We start from the raw sequence: 10778 nt of genomic DNA, 5'->3' as shown, positions 1-10778 counted from the left end.
ATGACAAATGAGTAAAACGAAGACAAAATTGATCGAATGAAAGAATCGGAAAAAGATATTTTCAAAAATTTTCAGTCATAAAAGAAAAATTGTGTAATTGAATTATTCTGCAAATAATGTTCATTTTATTTATTATTCAAATTTTAAAAAGAAAAAAAAATAGATCACATATCGACGATGACCGGTTTATCAATACTGTTTGTGCGATCATTTGTAGATGAAATAATTTGTTCATTATTATTACCAATATTATTAATCGGTGTTTCAATCATTAATAATGTTTGTACCGGTGATTGATTTAGCTGCATAGTTGTTGTTGTTGTCGATGATGTTGATGGTGATGATCTTGATGGTTGTTGTTGATTGATAACATTTGATGATGATGATGATGATGATTGTGATAAATGATGATGAGTTTGAGCTAGACAATTTGTCATCTCCATCTTACTAGTATTATCATCATTATTATTGTTATTATTGGTGATGTTATCAATAGTTGAAGGTGTTGAATCACTAACGGTAACAGCTGCTGCTGTTGTTGATGCTACAGTTCCTATTCCACTAGAATCATCATTATTTGGATCATATTCTTCAATAATCCATTGTTGATTCCAATGTACAAAACGCATAATCATATTATAAAAACTAATTTCGGATTTGATCTGTGCGAATGTTCCAAGAAAAAATGAAATGAAAAAAAGGCAACCACTAATGACTAATATCACTTCATGTGGTTCAGTTGGATATGTTTTACGTCGACGCCATGGATCGGATGTTATATGAAATGGATTAAAACCGTTCTGTTGGCCACCAGTGTTTATTATTGACGAACTGGTCAATTGATTTTGATTCAGATTTATACTATCATTACTATTAACAAGTGAATTGTTTAAACTTGATGACATTGATTGTTGATGATGATGTTGAAAGACGGTGGACAAAAGATCCTTCTCGGTGAGTAAATGTAAACGTTTTTTATTGTTTTGATTTTTTGTATTAATTGAATTTTTCAAGGAACTAGAACCTTTAGTATTAGGATTATTTGTTAATGATGTTGATGATGATGATGATGATAATTGTTGTTGTTGTTTATCCATGGTACGATTATTATCATACATTGATGTTAATATCCAATCAGATGTTGAATTTTTATTACGAAATAATAATTGTGTTAATAATGATGATGTATTTAATGTTGATGATGATGATGATGAAGGTAATATCCACATTGGATCAAATTGATCATGTTGTTGATGTTCATTATGTGTATCATTTGAATTTAATTGTAACATTGAATCAATTAATATTGCTGGATCCGTTAATGATGATAACCAAGGATGATCCAGATCAAGATTATTATTATTATTATTATCACTGCCTATTTGTTCTTTTCCATAGATAGATATATTATTATTATGACTTAATGAATATGGCAACATAGTTGTCACTGTAGCAGAATCTGCCATATTATTATTGCCAAATATTGACTTATTAAAATGATATCGTGGATGATGACTATGATGATGATAATGATGATGTGTATGTTCATCATCACCAAATATAACCAGATTAATTGTTGAGATCACCATCAATATGGCGCATATCACAAATATTGTATGCCAATGACGATCATTACCCATACATGGTGGTAATGTCCAATCGATAGGAGACTATTTAAAAAAACGGGGAAAAAATTAAAAAGAAAAATTTAAATTTAAAATTCAAAAGATTTAAGGAAAAAATTAATGAATAAAGAAAAATCATCAATCCATTATATCATTATTATTAGAAATTTTTTTTTATTTTTTATTACAAAATTACACGCAATTTTCATAATAATTTTGTTTCCATCATTATCATTATTATAACGATCAACGAGTATCGAACAAAAAAAAACTGTCACCCACCTAAAACCAATAAAAATTAATTCGTTTTCTCCTATCATCCATTATAATCATCATCATCATCATGAAGATCTAAACAGTCAAATTAATAATTGATCTCTAGTGCATTGACGTATGTATGTGTGCGTGTGTATAGATTAATGAGGAAGATGAAAAGTGAAAACCATTATTATTGATTGACAAATTTTGAAAAACATAAACAAACAATAAGTAGAAATTCATGAATGTAACAAATAGAAGGAAGGAAAAAAATTGGATAAAGAATCGTAGCTTATAGCAACAGGTTTTTTCTTCCTCCAAAAAAAATGGTCGTGTACAAAATCAAGGACAAAATTATTTTTGATTTACCAGTAAATTTTTATTTTCTTTCCTTGATTTTCTCATTATCATTAATAGATCCGTAAATAAGAAAGAATATGAATGTGAATTTTCTTTTCGTAAATACAAATACAAAAAAAAACAATAGCAATTGATATGCGAAATAGACGTTAACAGAAATACAATTGTTTGATGGATTATTCAAATGATGATGTAAAAGAATAAAAAACTATAAGTAATGACGAGAATTGTACATTTTTTATTCAAATTATTCAATCAAATGTCATTATCACCATCAATCGATTGTCATTATTTTTCACAAATATCAATAATGTTGATTACGAAATATGAATAAAAATGCATTTAAAAAACTAGATATTGGAATCAATCTGTCGTATATGCATGTAAAAATTGATGATTCCAAATCATCTTGCGAAAGACAATAATATTATTATTATTGACATTCGAAAATGTAATGTTTGTTTGCTGTTTTTTTTCTCCTTATGTCAATATCGAAACAATTTTATCTAATTAAATTTATTTGATGAGGGAAAAAGACAAGACAAAACGAATACTAATCCTACCCTTTAGGACCATGAAATATGAAACAAAACAAAAAGAAATTCTATTTCAAAATTTTCAATCAGCCGTCATATAACTCTCATTTGCACATTTCACAGAAAAACAAAAAAAAAAAAACATACAAATATAGTAATCAGAAATTTTATTATTTGGTTGATAAATTTCGTAATAATAAATGTGTCATTAAAAATTGATTGTGATTGTGTGTGTCACCTGATGAATTTTTTTTTCATTCATATTTGGAAAAATAAAATTGTTTTTCAAAATGTCAAAATTATTTCAAATTAACAATTGAAAGTATACGAGAGATATAGAAGAAAGAAAGAAAAAAAAACAGTGATGACAAGCGTGATTATATAAAACCCGAACCGAATGAATCGAGTAGAGAAATTTTTTTTTCCATTAGAAAAAAAAAATTCCATTATTCAATTATTATTATTCGCTTTGAAAGTTTTTTTTTCTCTTTTGTGCGTTAATTTAACAAATTTTTTCCATACATTTATCATTGATTTCATACTATTCATTATCATTCACCATTACCATCGATAGATGATGATGATGATGATATTAATTACACATAGAGATACACAAATAATTTTGAATACATTATGATGACATTTTATCTGAACGAATCAATAATTGAAGGATGTTTTTTTTGTTCGGTGAATAGAATCATTCATTCATTCATTCATAGTATTTATTTATGAAAAGAAACCAGAAAAAGAAACAGTTGTCCATTAACATTTGGAGAAAAATACAGATAGTTTTGTAGCATCTAATATGATGCATTCATCAATGATGAATGTATCCATGAATAATATAGTGAACTTTTAAATCATTGATTTTTTTTGTTCGTTTCCGTTCAGATGTTTTTTTCATTTTATTCTAATTGATCCTTCAACAGGAATGTTTTATATTTTATTAGCATTTTTTTCTCGTTAATGATGTATCATTGGAATGGGGGAAAAAAGAAATAAATGAATAAATGGATAACTTCTGAATCATCTTTTTTCTTCAATTCAAGCATTTAACACGAGATGATAATGCTAATGAAAAAAATCTTTAATCGTTTCCCTTCTTTATCATTAATTTTTTCAATTTCATTAGGCTTGTTTGAACAATAGCCTCGAAAATTGAATTTTTTTATTTAATGTTCGTTTTTTTCTCCTATTCATCATATACAAAAAAACATCTTTTTTTTTGTTTTGTTCGAGAAAGTAAAAAACAATGTAGAAAAAAAACAAGCCGAAACAAAAGAAATACAAAAAAAGAAAAACATATTTATGAAAAGAATGACATTTAATAAATGCCAATGTCAACTGGATTTTTTTCCGAATTTCAGGAAGAAAACAGACAAAAAAAATATAAAGACAAGGTGTTTCATTACTAAAAAACGCATAGAACAATGAAAAAATGATTCAACGCACACACACATTCATTATTCTTTGTTTTTAAAGATATCAGAAGAAAAAAATTACATTCTAAATAGGCATTATTTGCAAATGAAATCGGAAACAAAGTTTGAAATCGAAGAAAACAAAATGAGATCCGTCACGGAAATGAAATTCGTTATGATGTTTATCCATTCTCTTTTTGGAAATATGAAAGAAAAATCCGATTTCTAATGATGACCATTCATTGTCATCATGATGATTTGACAACATCATCATTATATTCATTGAATGTTTGAATGTTCAAACGAAAAAAAAACAAATCCAAACAAACATAAATGGATATGGATGGAATAATAAGTATTTTTTTCTAAATTCTTCATTGCCTACAATTGCTAAAGATAACTTGATTAAATAGAGAAAAACTAAAAATAAAAACAATGTAAAAACAATGGAATAGAATCATATTTGCTTGAATTTTTATACGCAACATCAATTTAAAACTTAACGGGTATGATCTGACGCATGTCCGAAAAAATAGAATAAAATTACCGTTATATTTCGTTCATTGACCGCGAGAGCAAAAGATCATACGAGAAAAAATAACAACTTATATGCTAGCAATAACTCAAAAAAACAATGATTACGGATTGGTGAGAAAATAACGGGAATTTTTCTCTTTTTCCAATCGATTTCATATTGAATAGAGAATGGACAAAACAACAAGAAAAAGATTCTCAATATATCACAAAATAAAAACCGATGATGATGATGAGAAATAACCGAAATAAACCGAATCAGACTGGATTTTTTATCTACTTCAAACATTACCAGAGAGTGCAGAGAACCCGGAAAATCATATTATATTCGAAGATATCGTGCAGAATTTTTCACTATGGTCACAAATATAGTTGGAATTTCGCAAACACCACTCGATCACACATACACACACACGCGAAGACATCTTCATTTCGTAGTTTTATTTTTTGCTGCCTACTTATTATATAAATATCACACTCATACATACAGGCAAACATAGATACATATAGATGATGATGATGATGATGACTTTCAATTATCTGGTCGATGCACTCGGCATCAATATTGTCGATTGAAAAAAAACTACTCATTTGTACTTGAATAATAAGATGTATTCTTTTTGAAAAAAAAAGAATGAATGAAAAAATCAATTTTAAATTTGACAGATTTTGTTTGAAGAATGAAAATGAAAAGATTTTCTTTAATTTGAAAAGAATAGAATAAAATAAATAGAAAAGCTTGTTTTCAAATCAAAATTTTAACCGGATTGAAAATTCCAACAGCTTTGATTTAGAAATAAAAAATTCTTTCAATAATGAAAAGACGTAGAAAATTGAAATTTTTTTTTCATTATTTCCAAAAAAAATAACCAAGGTCAATGCCTTCAAAATGACCGTGTGCACGCGCGTTACTTTACCCGCCCCATCATCATCGAGTGTGCGTGCGTTTGATTTATAAATTGAAGAAACGAAAATGTTCGTATTTATAAAGGAAAAAAAAACATTCGGGCAATGCTGAAATATCTGAATTTCGATTATTTTGCAGATTTTATCAAAGTAATTGTGCAAACATTGAACTCTTTTTTTGTTTGTTTGTTTTTTATAAAAAGATATATTAAAGCAATTCAAACATTTACCCCAAAACCCTAGGGTCAACGATCTGGTTAAATTATAATCCGTGAAATCTAGAAAAAAAACAATAAAACACATAGAGATAGTAGAAAAATGTAAAATGATAGTCGATCCTGAAACTGGATGAATGAAAATCTTACAAATGAAGTTTTTTATCTGACTTTTGAAAAGAAAGAGAAAAGTAAATGAAACGATGTCATTTTGACCGACAAATACCATTTTACCTAAAAACTTAAAAACTTTCGAGAAAAATCAGCTTCTTCTTCGTTCTAGATCGCAATTCATTCAACCTGAACAAACCAGTTGTTTTTGATACCAATGGATTTTTATGTCAAAAATAAATCCTTAGCTAGATTTGACCGACTGAACTAACTTGATTATAATTAACATTTCTTCTATGGGCTTACCCGGATAATCAAAGTATTTGTATGAGAAAAAAAACGTCATTTTTTCCAATGACTAAACCTGGAAAGTAGAAAAAACAAGTTTTTACCCACATAAATCCGTTACACACACACACACCAGAAAATGATGAAAATCATGTGATTTTATTTCGAAATCCAATGATCAACAATATGATCCAAAAGAAATAAAAATGGGCACCACATGTATCCAATAAGAAAAAGAAAAACATTTTTCTTTATGATTTTCTTCCTGACTTGGGGCTCCATTTTTATATTTATGAAAAAGTTACTCGACTAGTTTTTTTTCATTGTGAATTAACTATTACACTTGGCCTGATTTTTTTTCAGCATAGTCTTAAAATTCAAATAAATTCGATGAATAATGGAAAAAATCTTGTTTTCGCTTAATCATAAGAAAAACAACAACAACAATTATTCAATGGAAAAACCGTTCGTTCGTTCGATCGATCATCGAACGATCAAAGCGATGATAATGATGATGGTCAAAGTAAACTAAGAAAAAAAAAGAGAAAAAGAAAAAAAATATTCACCTTGAATTGTTTACGCCAACGATATTCATAGTTACATATTTCGCAGCTTAACGGTTGAGATCGTGAATTACGCCGTTTTAGTTTGTCAAGCCATTTCTAAATGAAATTTTTTTTAATATTAAAGAATCAGAAATCGAAAAAACTTACCATCAAACATCTGGCATGCATATAACGTATCGTACCACGACAATGACAGGGTGATATTAATGGATTATTAGCTTTACCACGTTGATGACAAAATTTACAAATCGGTGTATTAGCTGGATAATCCAATAATGATGAATCATTTGATGCTTGTGATACAGCACTATGTACCGAAATACATGATGAACCGATACGTATCGATTCATGACCATTACGATATTGTCTATAAGGATGTAGATATTGATAATTATGGTTAGCTAATAATGGCTGTCCTGATTGATGACTATTTTGTTGTTGTTGTTCACTTAAAATATTTGAATTTATAATCGATGATGAGGTTGATTGTGTTGTTATCGATGAAGGTGGTGATGATGATGATGAACTAGTTGTTAATGTTGCATCAACCATATAGACACTATTATCACCGACAACAACACCGGCGGATGAAGATGATGATCCAGATGTTGTTGATGATGATGATGTACCGGACATTGATGATGTCCATGTTGAAGTTGAACTTGATGGTGCCGAAGAATCCATTTGTTCACTATCATCACTATTATTATTATTATGCATTGCATGTACAGTAATAGCTGTAGCCATTATATTATTATTACAATTATTATTTTTCTTATTCATCATAATCGTTGGTAATAACATTTTAGATGTAACACCGTGATCCATTGATGTAATCATCATTTTTGTTGCTGATGATGATGATGATGTTTGTTGATTATTATTCAATCGATGCCTATTGCCTATTGATGAACATTGCACTATACGTGTAGAATTATTTGGCCTTGTTAATTGTCGTGATTCGGATATGTCATCATCATAATCGTCATAATCATCATCATCATCATCATAATAATCATAATCTTCACCATAGGAATCACTGTGGTGATAATTTTGTAAATTTTTTTTATTATTTTTGATGATCATTGAATGTTGGTCGCAAATAAGCGAATGATGATGATGGTCAGCTGATGATGATGATGATGATGTTGATGGTGGTGGTGATGATGAGGATAAAATTTTATGTAAAAGTTCATCATCATCTTCAGAAATTGTATGAAGATGTTCAACAGGATTTTCATCGATATAATGTAGATGATGACCACCATGTTGAAAAAGACTACGGTAACTATCATCAACAGTACCACCACCACAACTACTATCGACTAAAACATCTTTATATGAAGAAAATGTATCTTTGTGATCATCGTACGGTTTTCGTTGTTGTTGTCTCTCAATCAAATGAACTCGTTCTTTTTCAGTATAAATACCGTTTTCATCGTCATCGTTGTTCGGTCGATTGTCCTGTTGTTGTTCATATTGGCCAACATAATCCAGAGCCGAAGAAGCCATAGCTATTGTTGATGGTGATGATACAATAACGGCATTCATATTGCTGCCAACAGTAACAACATCGTCATCATCATCATCAACATTGCTGTTATTTTCCACCACCACCACAGCCTTTTTCATCATCATCGATAATGGGAACAACATTGTTGATGTTGATTGTTGTACAATTGTTGAATCTCTCCAATGATTTTCCGTTGTACATGAATTATTATTATTGTTGTTGTTGTCGTCCATAATAGATTCAACGACAACAACAACAACGATACTATCTATCTATTGGTGGTGGTGATAATCGTGCTGTCGGTGAGAGATACTTGTTGCTGTTCGTTCTCTTTTTTTTCTTAAATTTTGACTAGATTTTGATTAAAAAACTATTGAATAGTTTTTTGTTTGATGATGGTGGTGTTTGACATTTTGTTTTGTTTTGTTGAATTTCTAATCTCACAAAAATTTTTGATCAAATTCAATCAAATTTTGAATTTTTAAAAATAAACATAGATAAACCCACAAACACACATATATAAAACGTAGAATAAAAGAATCGATTTTGCATAAGAAATTCGTGGATTAAACAATGATAATATGATCATTATATTGTTTAAAAGCAAGGGAAAATATTATATACAATACACAAACACACAATCATATAATCAGAATAATAAAAATCCATTTGATGACCTCAATGATAAATGCAATTGATGATAATGATGAATTCTTATTTGACCTGATGAACTTTTGAAATGGATTTCTGAAAATTTAAAAAAAATGGATAATCATTCAATTTGTTTGGAAATATATTTTTTTTCTTCATTTCATGATTGACATATTTGGTGTTTGAATTTATTCAATATCAAAGAAAAAAAAATGATGAATCAAATGATGAGTTAGAAACACTTAGAAACAAATTGTTGTTGAATTTTTTATTTGGTAAAATTTTTTCCAAAAATTTTGTTTGGCCAGATAATAATGATATCACTTATACAACCTAAAAAAAAATAAAAGGTATAAATGCAAAGGAAATTTTTTTTCTTTCGTTTAGTTTGTTTTTTTTCACTGCATGTAATAATAGGTATTTTGATGATCGATAAAAATAACAACAACAGCCAAAAGCAATAAATTGATGAATCGATTGAATGTTGTTGTTTATTTATAAGAAAAAAAAATTGGAAAAAAAAACAGAATTATGTACACATTACATTTTCATACACAACAAGCCAAATAAATTGAATGGCAAAAAAAAATAAATAATTTTTCTCATCATCATAATAATAATCATCATATGGCCATATTGACGTTGACGATGATGATCAAAATACACATACACAAAAACAAAAAACAACCATACAAAATGATGAGAAAAAGAGAAAAAAATAACGATATTTTTTTTAACCACTTTTCGATTCTCTGATCATTTCAATATATCATTAAATCATGCTTCTAGTTTAATATTTAAGATATGTTTGTTTGATATGAAAACAACAACAACAAACATTATTCTGTTTCAAGAAGATATAATTCAGGGATTCAGGATTCGTTGATGTTGTAGCTGTATTATATACAATGATGATGATGATAAACCAAGAAACACGACAAACAACTCATTCGTGTTGCCCATGTGCAACACGAATTTTTGATTGAAATTCGTTTGTTTTTGTTTTTGTTTTTTTTTATTTTTGTTGGTCGATTGTATTTGGTTATAGTTGATTAGAGGTTTTGAAAAAAAAAACAAAAACAAAATTTCTTTTCTTCTGTTTCGATTCAGCAGATGTATCCGTAGTGAAGAAGAAGAAGAAGAAAAAAACTCTTATATGGTTAAAACAACGTTCGAATCCAAAACATTGAATATAGAATGAATAGTAAACTTTTTTTTTTTAATTCAAATCTGAAACATAAGAATGTTTATAATGTAAGATGATGATGCTGAGAGAGAGTTTGTGTGTGTGTGCAACCTGTTTTGGATTGAATTTTTTCCCATTCAATTGAAATTTTTAGTTATAAAAAAACAAGGTGGAGGTACGTATAGCTAACCAGTTATAATAGTAAAAAATATGAAACGTATTAAATGAAAGTTACAGTCAGGAAAAAAAATAACGACGTAGCTGAAATAATTTTGTTGTTTCTATTTCCCTTTCACAAATATTTCAAAGGTAAAAAATGATGTGTTCCAAAAGTAACAACAACCGTAGAACGTGATAAACGTAATTGATACCCCTTCTCTCTCTCACACACACACAATATCCATTTCATGATGTTTAAATTGAAATTTCTGTCAGCCACCACCCATTTTCATTCAAATATTGTTGATTTTTTTTCAAAATCGATTGCTTTCATATTCTTTGTTGTTTTTTTTTTTTTTTTGAAAAAATTAATTTTTCAAATACTAATCATTAGCGAATCGAGCCGTGCCATCTAGTGCGCAAGAATTCTATCAAATCTTTTCGAACAT

At 28.3% G+C, this 10778-nt stretch overlaps 1 protein-coding gene across 1 annotated transcript; it reads right to left on the bottom strand.

Moving 5' to 3' along the window:
* Window positions 1-97: 97 nt before the first annotated feature.
* LOC113790222 (uncharacterized) lies at window positions 98-9754 on the bottom strand. Its single transcript, XM_075820779.1, has 3 exons — window positions 6968-9754; window positions 6821-6916; window positions 98-1670 (listed from the first exon to the last, which is right to left on the bottom strand). Exons 1-3 carry the CDS (start codon window positions 8564-8566, stop codon window positions 165-167), a joined length of 3201 nt encoding a protein of 1066 aa, XP_075676894.1. The 5' UTR covers window positions 8567-9754; the 3' UTR covers window positions 98-164.
* Between the last annotated feature and the right edge of the window lie 1024 nt (window positions 9755-10778).

The sequence above is a fragment of the Dermatophagoides pteronyssinus genome, unplaced genomic scaffold, assembly GCF_027571235.1.
Source record: "Dermatophagoides pteronyssinus isolate colony J.1.1.1.1 unplaced genomic scaffold, Derpt_VIB-CSIC_2022.12 sq0007, whole genome shotgun sequence".
NCBI classification, from domain to species: Eukaryota; Metazoa; Arthropoda; class Arachnida; order Sarcoptiformes; family Pyroglyphidae; genus Dermatophagoides; species Dermatophagoides pteronyssinus.
The sequence above is the reverse complement of the archived record's forward strand: the minus strand, read 5'-3'. Positions and strand labels throughout refer to the sequence as shown.